This window comes from Lytechinus variegatus, chromosome 16 (genome assembly GCF_018143015.1).
Source record: "Lytechinus variegatus isolate NC3 chromosome 16, Lvar_3.0, whole genome shotgun sequence".
In the NCBI taxonomy this organism is placed as follows: domain Eukaryota; kingdom Metazoa; phylum Echinodermata; class Echinoidea; order Temnopleuroida; family Toxopneustidae; genus Lytechinus; species Lytechinus variegatus.
Window position 1 is genome coordinate 19,900,695 of NC_054755.1, and position 22,557 is coordinate 19,923,251.

At 35.4% G+C, this 22,557-nt stretch overlaps 1 protein-coding gene across 1 annotated transcript; it reads left to right on the forward strand.

Moving 5' to 3' along the window:
• The first annotated feature begins 121 nt into the window (after positions 1–121).
• Positions 122–16,617, forward strand: LOC121430131. The gene is made up of 11 exons (XM_041627409.1): positions 122–179; positions 1,691–2,010; positions 3,579–3,684; positions 4,456–4,503; positions 5,067–5,278; positions 6,002–6,091; positions 7,639–7,792; positions 9,354–9,542; positions 9,803–10,099; positions 15,702–15,904; positions 16,242–16,617. Exons 2-11 carry the CDS (start codon positions 1,708–1,710, stop codon positions 16,398–16,400), a joined length of 1,761 nt encoding a protein of 586 aa, XP_041483343.1. The 5' UTR covers positions 122–179; positions 1,691–1,707; the 3' UTR covers positions 16,401–16,617.
• The last annotated feature ends 5,940 nt before the right edge of the window (positions 16,618–22,557 follow it).

The following is a 22,557-nucleotide window of genomic DNA, read 5'->3' on the forward strand; positions in this document are numbered from 1 at the left end:
TGGGTTTTTTTAATTTTGACGTCACAATCATGGTATCAATGATAGACTGATCCCTTGCCCAAATATTTGGAAGAGATATTGTTACAAAACAAGATAATCCACGTGGAAATATATAAAAATGGAATCAAAATGTTCACAAGCACAGACTGGTACCTGAATATTCGGGATTCAGTATTGTGGTAAGTGTCTCAAAATAATAATATTTTCATATTTGTCTCTGTTTCTGTTTCGCTAATTCCAGTGAGAACTCGACAGCCAAGTTTTCCTCCGAATTACACCAAACTTGTCCGCATAGAACCGGACATGGTGGCTCGGTGGTAGAGCGTCCGCCTCATGAACGGGAGGTCGTGGGTTCGATCCTCGGCCGAGTCATACCAAAGACTTATAAAAATGGGACCTTCTGCCTTCTTGCTACAATGTAGGCGCTCAGCATTTAGATTGGAGAAGGGTAATAATAAACATATTATGTTATGCAGGGCCCGCTGGTAGTCTACCAGAGCAGTTTCCTAACTGAAGTGGCTACCCTGGGTAAATAAAATGTTATTATTGTTATTATAATTATTATTAGAAAGCACTTTACGTTTAAACTCATCAGTCATAGTAGTTGACATTATATAGACATGAATTGCTCTCGAACCTGAATTCGAACTCTCAATCTTACCATCATGAGTGGAATGTTTTAGCCAATCGGCTGCGATATACGTATATAATTATAATACACTAATCCCGTAATGTAAAATACTGAATTATATCATTGCGTTGAAGAAAACTTTTCATTTTTACAATCTCACTTTTTGTTTCTTCATCTCTTTATACTTTCTGTATGTGTTTTGATACTTGTATTTTTCTCATCTGCTGAATAAGCTGATTGTGTTCAGTTTTATAAGTCCATACTTTCCATATTTTTTATTTTTCACTGTATAGACTTTCAAAAACCTCGAAATCAAAGATAATAAGGCTGCTTTCATATAGCGATAAATAAATCTTTAAAAGGTTAACGATCGTTATACTTTAAAGGGGGGGGGGGGGTAATCTATGGTGCAGAAATACAAACAAAACCGATGAAAGGTAACCATGGTCGCAAGAAGAAAAAAACGAGTTCGTCTTTGACTCATTTAAAAATGTGACACTATGAATGCGCTTTCAGTTTTATAATTACCGCTTCCAACCAATATCTAAATCAAGGAACTAGATTTTTTACTTGCACAAAAAACACAATGTTTTAAAAGCACCAACAAGTAGGCACTGCAGATGAGCACCCAGGATATTTCCTTAGCACCACGCCCTGGCTTATGGATCCTGCCATTGGCGGCGGAAGCCAAAAAATTTAAGGGGGTGTCCACCTGAAATTTTGGGATGGACACAGGTAAAAAATTGGACAAGCGCCACCAAAATTTTTTGACAACCCAAAAAAAAATGAATAAAAAATAAAAATAAAAAAAAGGTCATCAACCTAAATTTTAGGGGGGGGACTACACACGTTTCAGGGGGGATCCACGTGACTTTAGGGGGGGACGCTGGAAAAAAATTGACAAGCAAAAAAAAAAAAGAAAAAAGGTTATCCCAAAAAAATTTAGTCCCCCCCGCTTCCGCCGCCTATGGATCCTGCTGAGTATCGTCGTAGAAGTATAGGGAAAATTCTCATCACTTTATATTATTTGTCTCTGGACCCTTTTGCTGTGCGTCTTAGGCAAACAACGTTCAACGATGCTAAATTACCTGGCTATCATCTGCGCTCTGCCAGCCCTCCTGGTGGCAGTGCCCACGGGTGAGCTATCGGACATCGACGACGGCCTCCCCGACATCGTTGACGACGAACCACTGCCTACACCAACCGGTATTCGAAACTTCATTGGTGTGGGGTATAACATCATTGATGGAAACCCTGAAGGTGGTGATATCTACCTCGGTGGAGTCGATCCAGGTCTGCTAGTGACAAGGCCAATTCTTAAACTCACCTATGAGGATAACCAGCTCACGTCGGATCGGCAGTACGTAGTCCCAGACCAGGTACATAATATTCTATTTTGTATTTAAAAAAGTTTGTTTAAGTAATAATATTCTAACATTTGAATGCATCGATTGTTCATAATAATCCAGGATTCAGATGAATTATTTACCTTACCAACTTTGTTCCTAGCTAGTAAACGTGTTACCGACATATTCCTGATCTCCAACTGCTATTTTAGACCATTCACATCTATTTCTTTACAAACCAGGACATCGCAATTCGTTTTCTTACTACTTTCACTATGACAATGTTGCACCTCGCTTGAATTATCGTAAAAAGGGTCTCATTTGGCATTTTTCAATCCCGAACAAGTCTTCAAGATGCTGTTATCAAGCTTTATTCTTAATACTCGTTAATCAGTTGATGATTTTAATAATGATAAAAATATGAATGGTATAAGCAATGTCATTAACATTAATGATGATTATATAAAGAAGGGTGATTATATGAGTTAAATCACATACCAAGCTGGGACCCGGGTTCGATTCCCGGCAGACGGGCAGAGAATTTTTTTTCGGCATCACCAATTTTTTCAAAGGGAATATAGCTCTGGGGAACCTTAATTTAAGCTATGTCTGCCATTGTACATTCATGGCATTTATGTGGCGCCTCGCCGATTGCCTATTTAGTCCTTTATCATGTTTATAATATGTTTTTGGTAAGTCATCAAAGGTGAGATTCATCAATCACTGACGTACTGTATAGTAGTGGAGATATATACACTGTGAAAAAATTGGGCAATATTTTACCCAATATTTTGCCCAACGTTGGGCCGATAGTCAACCCTACCAACTACTGGGCAATATTTTACCCAACGTTGTTGGGGCATTAATGTGCCCAACTGTTGGGTAATATTTTGAACTACATTTTGGGGGACATTAATTTGCCCAACTTTTTAATAAAGTTATTAACCCAACATCTGGGCAAGGCCTACACTCACTTCGTGTACCTGGTCCGTGTCGATCCGGAGACCTTATCCGAAAGTGCTTTGCATGCACAATAACGCTGCATACAAGTGCAAGTGCATATCTCAAGTGAGTGAAGCAAAAACAAAACAGCGTCAGATATATGTCATGTATGTAGGCCTATTCTGACAAATTCCTTACAAATTATGCTTAACGTAAAGTCCAAAATAAAAAAATTAAAAAAACGTTTAAGCAACTCATCTATGAAAGATTCAGCGAGGCTCCCCAGCCCCCAGTCATCTAGAAGCTCCTCCATATCTTATCGACCGTGTGTAGCATGCTGCAAGCGCAACTAGTGATCGTAAAGTTTCGCAACATTTACCACTCAGCAGGGCAATTACTAGCCCAACAATTGGACATCTGTATTTTGGCAGCGGCAGAGTAAAAATTTGCCTAAGTATTGGGCACATAATGCCCAACAAAACAATAACCAACGTATATATTACCCAACAAAAAAATGACCAACGTAAATTTACTCTTTTTTTTCACAGTGTAGGATCCATATTCTCACCTGGCTATTCTGATAATATTTCGGAAAATTCAGATCTTTCTTTAGTATGTGTTTCAATGAAATAAAATTTGTATTAACTATCAATTTCCAGGTTGTATTTTCTCCTCGGTCCAGCTGCGTTACAACCCAGACTCAACAGACTTTTTACGGCACAGAGACCTACGTTGAGAAAATCTCGGTTGACGTGAAAGAATCAGGTTTGTATACCCTCCGTTGTTTTTATTGCCCTAAATCCGTATTCTGATGTGCTTTAATACACATTCCGTTTCCTTCACAGACTACAATATGAATGTCCAAGGATGTGGTATAATATATAGGAAAATGAAAATTAAAAAATTGCAGATAGGAAATATTTGAATAATCAATAAAATTATATTCTTAGATGATGAAACTTTCAAAATTCTTTTACAAGACTTCATTCGCATTTGAAATATTTGGAGATAATAATGTTAATTGATAAAATTGTAAAGATAATTATTGCGCCTAAAGCGTTTTACAGTAATGTAGAATAAATACCCCGGCTTTATTTATTTATATTTATTCATTTATTTACTTATTCATTTGTTACACATAATTAAAATGGGTGGCCCGATCAACAGAGACACTGGTTTTCAATGGAAACCTTTGTAAAAATACAATGTAAAAATAAACATAAATACATACACGTATATAGTAGAAAGAAACAAAGATAATAAAGCAAGTGAGAGAGGCTTGTGTAGAAGAGTAAAAAAATATGAGAGAAGGCTGGCTTGAGTCAGCAAGTGCAAGATGAAATCGCGAGAGTAGTTTTAGGTAGGGCTATATCATGTGTAAAGTTCCCGAATTGACTGAGGGTGTGTTTATGCTTCCAGTTTATGCCTTCAGTTCGTCTGACTTAAGCCCCTAATAAAATTACCCTAATCTCTTGGATAAAAGTATTTGTTATATTTGATTTTGATTCTTGTCTGTTTTTCGCTTGATATTGACAGGTCGCGTTGGTTCAATATTCTCCAAACACAAGTTCTCAAAAAGTTCGCGTAAGTATGACTATGACATAGATCGATTTAATGTTCAATAGATCAAAAGCGAGACAGGTGACGAGCAGGGGCGGAAATATCTCCCCAAAGGTAGGGGGGACAAGGGGCTGGAAACAACAACAACAAAAACAAGAGGAGGGAAATAATGTGAATTGTTGGTATTTTTCAGGCAATCAACGTGATAGGAATTTTCTCTGTAAGGTGAATTTGTGTTAAATAGTTTTTGTTCGTCATGTGTTTCGATGCCCGTGAGCAAGTCATTTTTTCTACAATGCTCTTTTATCCTGCTTTCAAATAAATGTAAATGCTATATGCATTATTGATAACTAGGTGTGCACTTGTTTAGAAAAAATGTGTTTGCATCAAAATTATTTCCAATCTCATTTTATAAAACCACTTACACGTTTAGATTATTTTTACACATATAGTATCTTGGTTCTTGTCTCTCTTATCGGATTACATGTCCATGTTCTATATGACTGTATTCCTGTTTTGCAAACTCGAGAGATGTGATTTGAATAAATGTATCGTTGAAATAAAAATATCATCATCTTATTAATTAGGTTACGATGAGGTCAACCGCGGTGTGGAGAAAAACCGTTACGTGTATTACGATGATCGTACGGTTTGCAACATGGGCCAAGCCCGGTATCGCAGTGAGCTCGCCCTCTATGAACAGTACCCACTTGATATTGGTTTTGTCTACTCCGCCTGTCATCTCCCTTTGACGTACGACGAACAAACGTACATGCAGTTCATTGACAGTTGGGGAACGGTATGTACATTTACATTTTATTTCAAACAATTTAGGGGCGGCTCCAGGACTTCATCCATACGGGCACGTAAAAAAGTGCTTTTACCTTCACAAGAAAGCAGTTGGTGTCTTTGAAAAGTTTACAATAAACTTAAACTTGTATTCCGTTTAGAAGATAAGGAGGTGCTTTTTCATAAAAAACGCGTTTTCTTTTGGCTGGATATGGGCTCGAGGTGGGGGGGAGGGGGGTGTAGCGGCTGCATCCCAACCCCAAACATTTTGTCCTTAACTTTCTTTCCATATATTTGTATTGTTTTTATCAATAGCCAGAATATGACAATGCCAGTGCTAGTTACTTTTTGAATGACAATAAATTTGAGTATCTTAGAAAAAGACAATCAAATTGTAAGTTTATACATCTTGAGACCCCCCCCCCCCCTCTCCCGCTACCAAAACCATTCGGCCCTCGAGAAGATGTTGCGGAGAGAGTGTCCATGGTTTCGCTCAGTGTATATACCCGCTTTTTGCCCCCAAAATAGTACATTCATTATTATCAATAATCACTATAAATTTCATTTTTGTATAATCTGTTTGTTATTGTAACCAAAATTTGAGAATAAATTAAATGACTGGAAACCCAAAATACAAATGTAAAACTCGTAGGCCTTTTTCTTGTCATGGTGGATATAAACTTTCCAAAGGTCAAGGTTTGAAGTCACCCTTTTTTGCCTTCTTGCCCTCAAGCATTTAGTAACAAAGGTTGACCTTGGTTCGAAGACAACCGTACGTTTCGCAGAGAGCCGAGAAGATTTCGTCCATTTCGCCCGAACTGAGGTGAGTAAAATTCAATATGGAGAATTCCATACTGCCATAAAATGCATGGCATTATTAAATTGATTACTTTTCGTAGATTATTTTTCATACATATATTTTGTCCCACTGTCACCCTATCCCGTAGGGCGTAGGCTAATTTAACGTACCCAATTCGAAATAGGATCGGGGCAGTCCTCCCCGGTCCCCTGCGATAACCATCAAGGACCATAGATCGTTTGGTATAGGCCTACATGCATCAGTTTGATTTCTGACTAAAGGATGCCAGGTCGGTATTCATGACGTCACAAAATGGACTAGGCATTAATACACACTGCGAATAGGTCGTCGTCTCGTGTGTTTCAAAAGCTCCCTGTAATACACAGAGATCGATAGTTGTCCGCCGCGAAGAATAAATTTAGGCCCTATTCATTTTTTCCCAATTCAATTGTTTTATTTTCCACTTTCAATTTCAATTTCATATTTACAATTGTGATGCAATTGACATAGTAACATATAATCACATTTGACAGTGTTTGAAGTATATACAAAAATTGATAACATTATAAAATTACGATGGACAATTGTCAAATTGAAATATAAATAATTAGACGGAAGGTCAACTGTTTAGCAGAGCTTGTATAATGTGTTGGCCCTATATTGTGTTGCGAGTCAAATGGGTCGTGTGGTTCAGTGGTTAGAGCATTGGACTCATAATCGCAATGTTTTGAGTTCGAATCCCAACTCTGCCATTGTCTCCACTTTAATAAAAAGGCCCGAGAGTGATATCTGTCGTCTATAACGTCAGCCACTATGACTGATTAACCTAGACGTAAAATGCTTCGTACATGTCCTAGGTAATTGGTTAGGCTATATACCAGTTTGGCGTTTACCAGCTAAATGCTGTCCTGCCGAGTTCCTACGGTAGGTACAATAAACATATACAGAAATCCATCCGTATTATAAAAAGGAATACCATGTCTCTCTAGAATAGGCCTAAAGATCTCAAATTGATCGCCGCAATAAGGTTCGGTCGTTAAAATGCTTCTACTCTGTAGTTGCTTAATTTTTGTTCTATCCTAGTATTGCTTTTGTTCTATTCATAATATACACTGTTAGGAAACTTATCCCTGAAATAAAAAAAGTTCCTGCAGCAGAGTCTCGAGAGCACCTGCAATCTTACCAGATTGCGCAATCTTACAGGAAATTGGTATTTGTTGTATATATGGAACCTTACAATTTTCCTTTAATAAAACACCCTTTTCCCCTTTTTAAACCGACCTGTTCTGTTAAATTGCAGAAAAATGTCTGTTTTTATAAATTTACAGAACGATTCTGTTATTGCTTTCTGCAAATTTTTTTTTCTTCTATAAAATCAGGTTTTTTTTTCTAACAGTGTAGGCCCATATACATTGTGATTCATTATGCAAGTTCAGCCACTCTTGCCAACTTTCAAAACCGTTCCATGTTCCCCGAAAAGCTGAGTACCCCCATTCCCCCACCCTCGTTGGTATATTTTGAAATTAAGCGTATGCAAAGAATTCAAACTTTTTTACCGTTTTTTCACCTAGGTTGAGGAAAGTGTGCAATTTCGCACCAAAGTAATCACCGGATACCGTGGAGCATTGAAGGTTAATACGGAGATCTTTGAGACTGGCCTCTCAACTGGACAAAAGTTTGGAAGTCATATCTCCAACTTCACCAGTGGGGGCGATGATCTTCCAGGTATATTCTGATGCTGGATAAAGAAATATTTCGACAAAATAAAAATTTCACGAAAAAATTAGATACCCCCCATATTTAAGAATTCTTCAGCAAATTAATACATTTGATATCTAGAGAGAATTAATAATTGAACCAACAACATGATATAGTGGGATATATATCTACAATTATATATTCAGTTAAAGTATATCCGTTTGCAGGGGATCATATATAATAATAATAATAATAATAGAGAGTATTTCTAAAGCGCCGAATCCACATTGATTATGTGCTCAAGGCGCTGCGAAAAGGAAATAAGAGAAAAATTACACGGTACAGGAAGGGACAAAGATAGAAAGAATGACAGTCATGACAATGAAAGGAAACTACTGGAAGGCAATTTTAAACAAATGGGTTTTTAGAGTAATTTTGAAATTATCGATATTTGAAATACTACGAATGGAATATGGCAACTGATTCCATAAGGATGGCCCAGCATGTGCAAATGACCGATCCCCCCATGATTTCTTGGATTTAGGAACTGTAAGCAATTTAGAATCAGAAGATCTTAAACGTCGAGGAGGATTGTATGGCATCACCAAATTAACATTATATTCTGGGGCAGATCCATGGATACAGTGAAAAACTAACAATATTAACTTAAATACAATACGGTACTCGATGGGTACCAATATGCAGTGAGGACAGAACTGGAGTTATGTGAGTAGAGCGTCTGATAAGGGTAACAATACGGGCTGCAGAATTCTGTAATTTTTGTAAGCGTGAGAGTTGGGATTGTGGAAGGTGAAACAAAAGAGAGTTGCCAAAATCAAGTCGAGATGATATCAGAGCATGTATAATCTTTTCTGTAGCGGAGCGGGTTAAATACTTGCGAATGATGCCTAAATTACGCAATTGATATCTGACTGATTTACACACGGCAGTGATCTGGGCAGACAAAGACATTGTTGAGTCAAACAAAACTCCGATATATCGATATATATCGATGGAGCAAAAATAAGATTTTTCGCAGCATTATAGACACCTTCGAAGTGTATCTAAGCACTTGTTTGTTCAACATGTAAAGGCATCGAACACTATAAAACCCAGATATGTAAGAAGTTATATATGTTTGCATACATGTTAGGTACACTCTGAATCTTGTTTTGTCATCACTCTTTGGTCTAAATGGCTTCCTTTGGAGGCTTGTCCCCTTATTTACAAGAGCTCATGTGAGTAATGAGCTGTCAGGACTTGTCCCTTAAATTGTAGATGAATGGAGCAACAAGCATTTTTTTATAGCTACATCTTAAAATGTGTAGCTATGAATTTCAGTGAGTGATGAAAAATTGTATTCTCGTTGTATCTTTTGCATTGAATTTTGCGTTAAGATTGTTTGTATTTGTACTTTGTCTATATAATGAACTGTTGCTGGGAAAAATGAGCGTCTATCAAGCATGTTGTCGCATGATTATTCGTCTGTTTGCTGCACTTAAATATATCAAAAATACATTCGTGTGCAAAGATGATTGATTATAAAGTGGATATTGATTCGTTTGATTCGTTCTCTGTGTATATATAGAACCGATCGCCGTGGAACTTATTGGAATGCATGAGGTATTCGACAAAGACTACTGGCAACAGTACTCAGACTATATAAAGAGCAGGCTTTGTACAGTAGAATGGATGAGTAATAGAGATACTGTTCAACTCAATATGGAGATGGCTCTAAATAACTACGCAGACTGGAGAGGAGCGGAAGAGACAGTTGGTAATAAGAATCTTAATACTAAACAATTTCCCCCTTCTGTATTCTACATAATCTAAAACAAACTGAGATGCACTGTGGATGATCTTGTATGTCCTAAATGCTTATATCCTGTGTGGATTTAGATCTTTCTTTCATAAGAGGAGACGTCTTTTAATTTCATGTATAATTATTCTAGATAAAGGAGGTAATCTTTAGGTTTGGGGGCAATTTCTCTCTCGGTCGCTTGACTTGCCATCATCTACAATTATTCTCCTCCTAAGATCCCGAAATCATCATCCCGATCGCCTGGCCGAAGGGTACCTACACTTTACCTAAACCAATCATCGGATGTCCGAATGCCCACTTCACATGGGCCGAGGGGTGGCGCTACCACGACACAGAGGATGTTGCACCGGGCAATTACTGGAGTAATCCTTTCCATTTGAGTGGTGGCTTCTGGAGTAACAATATGGAATGGTGGTTCTGCTCGAAGACCGTGGCGGAGCAGGATATCTTTAACTGGTCCTTCCAGCCTGGCCAGTATTGTGTGGCTAAGAAGGGATCATACTGTCCTAATGGTAAATCCAGTTGACCCTCGTCTTAACAACTTTTTAATATTACCTCCCACTTTTGGAACCTTGCACACAAAGTTAGTGTAAACGGGATGGTCCAGGCCGGAGAAATTTATATCTCAATAAATAAAGTAAAATTCATAAAGCAAAATGCTGAAAAGTTAATCAAAATTTGATAACAAATAACGAAGTTATTGAATTCTAAACATTTGCATTATTCTAGTGAAACAGTTCTAGGCATATCTTTATGAATATTCGTTAGCTTGGCTGATGATGTTATTTCCCCACTTGTTCTTTTGTAATTTTTCTACCAAAAACTAAGTGCATAAGTTATTTATTGTCGCAATCTATTTCATCACAATGGAGACACATCATTTACACAGGTATGAAATAATGAAACATTTATGATTTCAGATAATAACTTAGGAAAAGGAAAAGTGGGGACGTGACATCATCAGCCCACCTAATGAATATTCATGACGTTGCGCATTTTACTGTTTTCGCAAAATATTATTAAACTTTGAAATTCAATAACTTCGTTATTTGTTATCCGATTTTGATGAAATTTTCAGCTTTTTGCTTTGTGATTTGTACTATATTTATTTAGATATAAATATTTTCAGCCCGGATATAGCACCCGGGAATGTACTTGTTTGCACCTTAACTATTTCTACGTTTGAAAAAAATTAAAAATACTCGGTCTTCATCCTTAATACATATCTATTTGAATTTTCCAGTGTGTACGTACCGACGACATGATAGTAGACCGGCCAAAACGATTTTTTATACTTTGGACGGCAAAATTTGTTAATGCTTGCTAATGCTTGGCATCCCAGCTAAAAGTTTTGCAAAAATGCCCAGGAATAGCGTACGGCCGGATGCCAAGCGCAATTTTGCGTGAAAGTGTCATTTTGAGCGTAAAATCTGAAAGACTGTCGAAAATCACGCATTTTGATATTTTGACGGATTATCATCATATTTTTGATTATCTTTGATATGAAATTATTTTTATTCAGAATTTCAAATTATAAGTTTACTAAATATGCATTTCAAATCTGAATATTACACACACATATATGGCACAGGGAAACATAAAACAGCGATTTCCTCGAAATAAAAGTTTGTGAAAACTATTAATAGTTTGAAGTTTTTTTACGCAACATAAATTCTTCGATTTAAATGCGTTTATCCATCGAATGTATAGTAAATGTCCTAGTGCCACAAATATTAAAAGAATTTTCAAGTAAGACGGTAGATATCTCATTTTATGTTATCCGAAAGGAGACAATGTGCATTTTACCAGGTGCGCATTTTGAAAGAAAAATTGAAAATACCGTACATTATGCACATGATTACATGTATAAGTACATACTAAAGCGAGTTTTTATTTACATGTAAAAGTCCATAATAAAGCGAGTTTTTTAATTGGATAGCACAATATGTCAATTCCTTGCATCCCAGCTAAAAGTCTTGCAAAAATACCCAGGAATAGCGTACGGCCGGATGCCAAGTGCACTTTTGCGTGAAAGTGTCATTTTTAGCGTAAAATCTGAAAGACTGTCGAAAATCACGCATTTTGATATTTTGACGGATTATCATCATATTTTTGATTATCTTTGATATGGAATTGTTTTTATTCAGAGTTTCAAATTATAAGTCTACTAAATATGCATTTCAAATTTGAATATTACACACACATATATGGCAATATGACACAAAAAATCGTGATTTACTCGAAATAAAGGTTTGTAAAAATTATTAATGGTATAATGTTGGTGTTCCGCATCTCAATTTCGTCAATATTTAGTGCTAACCGAATAAATACTTAATAATTGTTGTCATGTCACATATAGTGAAAACAAATACTGAAATAAGATGCAAGATATATATCATTTTATGTTATATATGCGAAATATAACAATGCACATTATTTTATCAGATGCGCATTTCTGATAAAAAAAACATATACAGCGCACAATATTACATCGATATTTTATCTTATATCAGTGCGATACTCGTCATGATATTATATAGGATTATGTTTGCTTTTGTAGAGTTCGATCTTCTTGCTATTTCCACGAATGAATTGGTGCTGAACTTAAATCTACCTGTGGCGATATTCAGAAATAGGTCTGATATTTAATTTGCCGTTACCATGGCAGCATTAATTTTACAGGAATATCTATATCCAAAATCATAGAAAACATACATGTATGAATAAAGCGATTGAATTAGCAGTTTTAAACCACTCTGTCAATCTACATTTTACTTCAGTTATTTGATTATCAAAGTATATTTTAAAAAATGGCCGTTGCACGGCAGTACCAATTTTTTGTCTCGCCGGCATAGCAGAGCAGGACTAAAGGACCCACTTCTCCGGTGGAGGTGACGGTAGTTTTGATATAACAGCGTCATATCAACCTTGAAATCAACCTTGAAATCTTAACCAAAGTTACATTTTTCAAAATTTCATTATAACTTTGAACGTATAGAAAAAAAATTAATGACACTTAATTCTAATGACACTTTAAAGGTCAAGTCCACCTCAGAAAATTGTTGATTTGAATCAATAGAGAAAAATCAGACAAGCACAATGCTGAAAATTTCATCAAAATCGGATGTAAAATAAGAAAGTTATGACATTTCAAAGTTTCGCTTATTTTTAACAAAATAGTTATATGAACGAGCCAGATACATCCAAATGAGAGAGTTGGTGATGTCACTCACTCACTATTTCTTTTGTTTTCTATTGTTTACATTAAACAATATTTCAATTTTACGAATTTGACGATAAGGACCTCCTTGCCTGAAGCACAAAATGTTAAAATAATGGAATTCCACGTATTGAGGGAGGAATGAAACTTCATTTCACATCACAATGACGAGAAAATATTTCATATGATAAAAAAACAAAAGAAATAGTGAGTGAGTGATGTCATCAGTTCCCTCATTTGCATAATGACCGAGATGTGCATTTAACTGTTTTGTGAAATGAAGCGAAACTTTTAAATGTCATAACTTTCTTATTTTACATCCGATTTTGATGAATTTTTCAGTTTTATGCTTGTTGAATTTTTCTCTTTATTCAAATCAAGTTTTTGTTGGGGTGGACTTGTCCTTTAAAGTACTTATTCATGTAATTATGTTTATAATTTACAGTATCTTCAATTTTTACACTCAAAATGCCCCCCCCCCTCCCCGATAAATTTTGCATGTCCCGTTTCGGAAAATATCTCTTCCACCTTACTTAAAAATTATTTTGATATTTGTGACATTAGAAACGATCGATATTCAAGAGAACTAAGAGCTATTGATAGTGTTCACAAACTTTTATTTCGAGTAAATCACGATTTTTTGTGTCATATTGCCATATATGTGTGTGTAATATTCCAAATTGAAATGCATATTTAGTAGACTTATAATTTGAAACTCTGAATAAAACCAATTCCATATCAAAGATAATCAAAAATATGACGATAATCCGTCAAAATATTAAAATGCGTGATTTTCGACAGTCTTTCAGATTTTACGCTAAAAATGATACTTTCACGCAAAAGTGCACTTGGCATCCGCCCGTACGCTATTCCTGGGTATTTTTGCAAGACTTTTAGCTGGGATGCAAGGAATTGACATATTGTGCTATCCAATTAAAAACTCGCTTTATTATGGACTTTTACATGTAAATAAAAACTCGCTTTAGTATGTACTTATACATGTAATTATGTACATAATGTACGGTATTTTCAATTTTTCTTTCAAAATGCGCACCTGGTAAAATGCACATTGTCTCCTTTCGGATAACATAAAATGAGATATCTACCATCTTACTTGAAAATTCTTTTAATATTTGTGGCACTAGGACATTTACTATACATTCGATGGATAAACGCATTTAAATCGAAGAATTTATGTTGCGTAAAAAAACTTCAAACTATTGATAGTTTTCACAAACTTTTATTTCGAGGAAATCGCTGTTTTATGTTTCCCTGTGCCATATGTGTGTGTGTAATATTCAAATTTGAAATGCATATTTAGTAGACTTATAATTTAAAATTCTGAATAAAAATAATTTCATATCAAAGATAATCAAAAATATGATGATAATCCGTCAAAATATCAAATTGCGTGATTTTCGACAGTCTTTCAGATTTTACGCTAAAAATGACACTTTCACGCAAAATTGCGCTTGGCATCCGGCCGTACGCTATTCCTGGGTATTTTTGCAAGACTATTAGCTGGGATGCCAAGCATTAACAAATTTTGCCGTCGAATCCTTATCTAGAGCACTTTTTGAGGTTTGGCCGGTCTACTATGATGAACAAACCATATAATAAACAGCTCCATGTTGCATTCATTAAAGGTCAAGTCCACCTCAGAAAAATGTTGATTTGAATCAATAGAGAAAAATCAGACAAGCACAATGCTGAAAATTTCATCAAAATCGGATGTAAAATAAGAAAGTTATGACATTTCAAAGTTTCACTTATTTTCAACAAAATAGTTAAATGAACGAGCCAGTTACATCCAAATGAGAGAGTCGATGATGTCACTCACTCACTATTTCTTTTATTTTATTGTTTGAATTATACAATATTTCAATTTTTACAAATTTGACGATTAGGACCTCCTTGCCTGAAGCACAAAATGTTAAAATAATGGAATTCCACGTGTTCAGGGAGGAATGAAACTTCATTTCACATGACAATGACGAAAAAATGAAAATATTTCATATTTCATATAATAAAATACAAAAGAAATAGTGAGTGAGTGATGTCATCAACTCTCTCATTTGGATGTAACTGGCTCGTTCATATAACTATTTTGTTGAAAATAAGCGAAACTTTAAAATGCCATAACTTTCTTATTTTACATCCGATTTTGATGAAATTTTCAGTGTTATGCTTGTTGAATTTTTCACTTTGTATTCAAATCAAGTTTTTGTTGGGGTGGACTTGTCCTTTAAACCATGTACAACCTAATACGTGCCATGACTTGTTAAAATATTAATTTTACAAATGGGACAATATATAACTATAACAGATATATATTGTCCCATTTACATAATGAATGTTTTTCACAAGTCATGGCACATGAAAAGATCGTTTAGTATTTATGACTTTATCTCTTCTCATCTTCAGAATTTCATTGAGAAGTTTATAATATTTTCCGTACTGAAATGACGACATGTACAGTCACATTTGAAATATTCATAACAAAACGTCGCATCAACAAAGAAAGCTAATTAAGAATAACAAAAATAATAAAAATCGACGATTCGTGGAAATAGGGGACAAAGGGTTGCGATTGATCTGAACAATGGCAACTATGGAAAGCCAGCAAAGTCAACAAATAAATGCATATTTTGTTTATAAAAAATAGATATAAAATTTAAAATCCATAAGTTCATTGATTTCTTGACAATTTGGTGTGTTCTTCTCTCCTTTGTTTACAAAGGACATTTTGCAAGTTTTTCTGTTGAAAAAAATATGACACGGATGGATTTCCATCGAATTACTATCGATTGGATCAATCGTAACTCTTTGTAAGACGGGGCCCTGAATGTACTCACATGTAAGTCATTGACCTCTGAACATTTGATCTTTTGAAGGAATGGAAGAAGGAGCCATCTTTTGGGATGATGAGGACACTGGCAATGATAATACTTTCGCTGGTGATATGCCCAGTGGTCAGTTTGATCACAATACCCTTATTAATTACTGCTGCCGTAACGATGGTTTCACCAACAACCCTATCTATCTTCCCGTGGATGAACCTTTCTTTCTTCACAAACTTACTCATCAGTGTCAAGAAGTAAGTTGATAATGATGATAATAGTAACTTTGATAAAAACAATAATTATCAATATTAATAATAATATTAAGAATGATGATAATGATAATGATGATAATAATAATAATGATATTGATAAAAAATGATAATTATCAATAATATAAATAATTATTATGATAATAATGATAATGATTATAATGATAATAACAATGATGATAATAATAATAATTATAATAATGAGCTGTTCCAAGCTTACTTGTGTATATCACTGTTTTGTAAAAAATAAGTGAAACTTTTTATTCAAATTAACTTTTTGTTGGGATGGACTTGTCCTTTAATGATACAATTTGCTTAACAGGTCGTTGGTATGACGTACACGGAAGAATACTTTCGATGGGATACCAATGATCAAGGTAATGATGACTGGGACTATGGAGCTCATCCTTATCCCGGTGACTATGATAACAACATCCTCCTTGATTTCTGCTACTACGTACCCATACCAGACGAAGTGTGAAGACCAGGGTCCCGTACGTAACACATTGGTTAGCGATTGATCGCTAATTTCAAAGCACAATTCTGATTGGTTCATAGTAAGTCTACTTAGCAAAATGCGCATGCAACGAAGGTCTTGATTGGTCATAATTACATTAGCGATTAACCGTTAACCTTTGTGTTTCGGCGCCCAGTGCAAGAGATCTATGACCATTATTATTGCAACTATCGATCCCGTTAAATAAACTCACCTATGGTGCCGTGGCCGAGTGGTCTAAGGCGCCTGGCTATATACAAAGAAAGTCCGGTTCGATCCCGGCCGCGGCACCTATATCCGTGAGCAACGCATTCAATGTACAATGCTCTTTTACTTTCAAATAAATGGAAATGCTATGTGCATTATTGGTAACTTGGTGTGCACTTGTTTTAAAAAAAAAAAAAAAAAAAAAAAAAAAAAAAAAAAAAAAATGTGGAGGTGCCGTGGCCGAGTGGTCTAAGGCGCCTGGCTATACATGGAAAGTCCGGAGTTCGATCCCCGGCCGCGGCACCTATGCCCGTGAGCAAGGCATTTAATCTACAATGCTCTTTTATCCTGCTTTCAAATAAATGGAAATGCTATATGCATTATTGGTAACTAGGTGTGCAATTGTTTAAAAAAAAAAAAAAAAAAAAAAAAAAAAAAACCCACAAAGGAAATCATGTATGGAAAATTAAAACTTTAAAACACTTTACGGTTTCTTGTGTCCTGTATTATTTTATTTTTTTATATATATATAATACGTTCCTGGAGTGTATATATCCGATTACAGATGCATTTGAAGACTGGCATCCACCATTAACGCTTATTAACATTTAATGGATCTGAACAAGATAAAACGAATTCAAGTATAAAAATATGTGGCAAATTAATTCTCCGGTAGCGCTTTTCAGTTTATTCTCTTTTGAACTTTATTTTTCCGGCTGTTATTAAAAATCGGTAATGTATTAGGGTAGGTATGACTGTTGAACAGCGCCACCAATAAGCCTGTTACTATGACAGTAGTGGGTGAAATGGAGGAAGCTGTTGCATGCCCACAAGAAAAAAAAAGTGTTTAAAACTTGCTCTTTTGACAAATTATTTTGAGAAAAAAAAGAACAATAAATTAAACATAAGAAAAAGAAATAAAAAAATCAACCAAAAGTTACCAGCAGATGCTTTTATTTCAATGTGAAAGGAAACATCCCTTGAATATTCTTGGTCGCTTCGACAAAGGAGACCCTTTGCTTGTTATCTTGTTCAAAACCATGTGCGCATCTGTGAACGTGTGTGAAGGAAATATGGGTATTCCAGGTCAAATGTCCGCCGTGTCAGAGCAAGTGTCCGATTAGGTAATTCAAAAGTCAATAGGGAATTCAAATGTCCCATCAGCCAGAATTGTATCCCAAATAGATGAATAAAATGTCCTTAAAGAAGTCAAATGTCAGCACAAAAGAATTTATTTTCAATAGGTAAATCCATCTTGCAAATCAAAAATCCTAATAGGTAAATAAGATGTCCATAGGGAATTCAAATATCCGTTCAATAGCAATTGTTACATAATCATGCATGGATTAAGGCATCAAGTCGTACATAGGTAAATCAAATGTCGTTTAGGTAATTCAAATATCCATTTGCTAATGATGCTGAAAAGAGACTGAAATTTTCTTATAACGTATGACGAATGTACGCATTAAGTATCGAAATTTTGTTCAATAGTAAAGATTATTCAAACAATAGGGTAAAACCAATTACAATTTGGTTTATTGAAATAAAAAGGGGAACATACTTGAACATTGATTGAAAGCTTAACAGAAACAAACATGCTTCATACCGAGAGTGTAACATAAATAGCATATTTATTTAAAGTGAAATGCGTTGAAATTGATTGTTATGTCTAAATATTTGTTTTCATCGAACATTGACAATGAAGGCATCACTCTGCTAGTCTTCCACATAGGGTACAAAACAAGGTATGAAACAATGAATAATTTGTAATAAAGATGACAGAATTATTGTTTGTATTAATCAAGGAATAAGAGGTACTTTTAATAAATCAAGGTTAGTTGCATAATGATTTTTTTTAATGACAAGAATCCGAAATACTACCCTGCCTGTCTGAGCCTATCGAAGTGATTACTTCTTATCGAGCTAGATACACCCCTGGATGCTACTTACATTGACGAGTGGATACCATGCGCGACCAAAAAATCACGTAAAAAGGATGTCTTTTTCACGATAGGGCACGTTACGTACGTAACGTGATAAGGGTGTCAAAAACACAAAAATATTGAAAAAAGGGTATCTATTTCGCTAGGAAAATTACGTGTTTAGGGTTGAATTTGCGGGAATGATAAAACAAAATTAAAATATTTTATAAAGGATGTCCATTTTGCCCCAACACTTCGTGTTTAGAGTCCGATTTGCACGAGGTATAGAAGGTGGGGTCGTACTAAACCAAATATGGTAAAGCCGACGACCGAAGGACCCGTAACAATAAAACATTCCTGTACTTGTTTAGGGGTTCATTTCAGGGAATATTTGCCAGTATCGTTTTGTTTAATTCCAATACTTGTTAAGGGTAGGGTTTCACACGCCAATACTTGTTAAGGGGTGCATTTTCATAATATGGAAATTACGTGTTTAGGGTGCTTTTCGAGACCCCATGGTCGCGCATGGTATTCACTTGTGAATGGAAGTGGCCCCCCGGGGATACACCCTACCTACCCCGTCTAATCAAATCGACTAAAAATAATTAAAATCAATCCCAACATTGAAAATAATATCGTCTAAGACGTTTATCTGCATTACCAAAATACCAGTGGATTTCTGACAGCATTACACGTTATGCCTCAGGTAATGCAAATGAGTGTATAAAATGTAACCGTTATGAATTAACATGCATTTTCATGAAGAGATGGTTTGGCATATGGCAAAAAATAAGGTTGTAGATGTATTCAGGATAAAATTACAGGCATATAAATAAAAATAATTTTCATTTGTGCCTGCAAGAAGATGAATAAAATGTTTGAGATGAGTGAGAGACTGGGGAAATTAACCATTGTACGTCTTTCAGGTTTGAGACAAGGATATGAATAAATATTGCATTTGATTTATGGCAAACCTTGTGTTGATATGGCGAAAGGTGAAGAGGATTTACGGTTATGAAAGATATCCCAAATCAAAATGACTGAGGAGAGATTATGTGTGTGTTTGCATGGGAGGAAGGGGCTGCCTGCTTTCTGAAAATATCTGTCGGCCTGTATGTATGAGGGAAAAGATCAATAGAGACAAAGAGATCTAGGATGGGAGTGAAAGACGGATAAAGACAGGATAGACAGTGGATAAACATGATATCAGCGAACACGGTAAAAAGTTGAAAATGAAATAAGAAAATTCAGGGGCCGCAGAAGCGGGGGGGGGGGGGGATTCAGCACCCCTTCCACTTTTTTCCGAAACCGTGTACAAAAACGTAAAAATGACTGTATGATTTTGATTTTTTGCATGTTCAGCCCCACACTTTTGGCTCAGTGCCCCCCCCCCACTTTGAAAACCGTTCCGCGGCCCTATAAACCAGCATTGATCCATTATACCCCCCCCCCCGAAGGAGAGTGAGCTATTCCCTATCCATTTCCTGTCCTTTATATTCGGCTCCCTATCTAATTATGTTCGTTTCCCTTCGCTGGAAACCCAATATCACAGATGGAAATGAGGGTGAGAGGAGGGGAGGGGAGAAGAATCAGGCAACCTGCGCCTAAAAATGCGTACTGCCCCTGTACAGACCAGTGTCGACCGCACAGAAGAAATGTTATAACCTATCGGAGCGCTATAACAGAAAGCCCAGTCACATCTTTCGAACAGTAACAATCAAAATGTTAATTTCAATATATGTAAGAAATAAAAACATTCGGCATCGCTGCCATTTTCCGATTCTAGCACGGCCTTTGCTAGCGCACTGTTATCGCTAACGTTTCTGTGCTGTCGGTGCAGGAGCACGACCTGTAAAAAAGATGAGTTCGTACAACCCACACCAAAGAAAGGGTTTGACACCATAGGTAGTTAGTATGGACCTTCTAAAATAGTAGGTATAGTAGTCTCAAATTGTGATATCACTCTTTTTTTGTCTAAACAGCGACGTAAAATAGCAAACCATTTTTTTTAAATCAATAACCTGGCTTTAAAGGGAAGGTGAAATGTGAGTTGCCATATATTCGCTTGTATACATATTTATATGAAAAAAACGTCATTGATGTATCAAAATGTTGATAGTTGATAGCTCTAACGTTACAGCAACATTTAAAATAGAAATGTAGATATCAAACCTTGAAAAGATGAATGCACACATAGCCAAATTCCATTTCCATCTCAAGTAGATATGAACAAATTAAGACGATAAAATTATTTTGTATGTTTAAAAATGTGGCGGTCTATATAAAACTACCTCTGAGGTAGTTTTATAATGAATAACGTACATTCACTCATGAGTCATTAAATGTACGTTATTCCTTAAAAAATGAAGATTAAAAAAAAATCTCAGATAATGATGTTTAACCTACCCTATGGGCTACTTTTTTGTAGTGCCGTTAGTTTATGATCCAATGCTGCATCAATTAGAATCGTTTACTGGCGATATAATGTATTTTCCTTTGAGGGTGTGAGGCAAAGCCCTAAAGGGGCACCTTTATGTCAAAATTGACCTTCTGGTGATATTTTCACCATAACATGCATAAGATATTCATTTGTGTGATGTCGTTGGGTATTTTGTAGTAATAAGTTGAGCAAAGCCTTTCTGAAGTGATCTTTTTATTATTATTTTATATTCAGTTTTTTTACGCGGTTTGGATAAATTTTCAAACCTGAAGTTATTCTAATTAGGCCATAGGCCTACTGTTAAAAGAGCATTCCGAGCAAGATGTTGCGAGCGCTAATCGCAAGCTAAAACTTTGGGACATTTCAATAAGAAATGAAAATTTAACATTCCAAGCAGTTGTCGTTACCATGAAAAAGATATTTATCTAACTTTAGAATGAACTGTTTTTCATCAATGACCTGATGAAAACATAAAGAACAACAGAAATCATCATAATCATTCATGAAAATAAAGTCAAAATCTTAGTAAAAAATAACAATGTACACTGAAACAAACAAATATTTTTACTTAAATGATAACATGAATAAGACTGAATTGTTCAAGTTATCAAAACGGAACAGTTACTAATTATAAAACTACTTATTGTATAATTTATTCACTGATAAAAAAAACACTGAAATGATAACTGAATTAATCAAATGACAGCAACGTAACATTAATGTTAAAGAGGAATAAGGGAATTGTATATTACAATAAAGAAAATGTAAGGCTTATTATACACAAAAACATTGGATTACAAATACTATCTGGAAAGAACTGAAGGGTGTAGAATATCGGTAATAAATATGAAAAGAAAGACAAGATGAAAATAGAAATGTAGTGTATGACAGCTAAGGTGAGGTGAAAATTGATATCGTATCATAATAAATATTTTTTTTAAAGAAAATTTGAAAGAATGTTCTTAGGCTGCATTTTTAAATGAATCTGGCGAATTCTTCCAGATCCGTGCGGTGGAGAATATAAAAGATTTCTTGATGAAGCGTTCGATGTTAGGTTTAGGGGGAACAATTCCATTTAGTGTATTAACATTACGTGTTTGAACATCATTTATTACAAACCATTTCAATATTATTACGTAGACGTCTTTTCACGATCAGTCTCTCAAGATTTGGGGTTTTTTTTTAACAGAGATCACTGTAAGACTCATGGGAGAATTGAAAGATCTGTGAAAGAACATTGAAAGACAAGGAAGAGTCCATGGAAAGAATTCTGAAATTTCGATTGTTGCATAGATTTTGGGATAGATCTACAAGATCTCTGAGAAGACTCTGCATAGTAAGACAAGAAATATCCATCAGTCTTTCAGAGCTCTTTTAGGGCGTTTATGAGCCATTCCACAGAGATTACAAATTTTAGTGATCTTGGAGACTGCTGTAAGACCTAGCCAATTTTTGTCATTTTTTTCAAGCAATCTGCTTATGATGACAATCCTTCTCCTGCAAATTGTGAATATCATATATGTAGTTAATCATTTTTGTCTGGAATTATCTTTTAGTACTCTGATTCATGCCA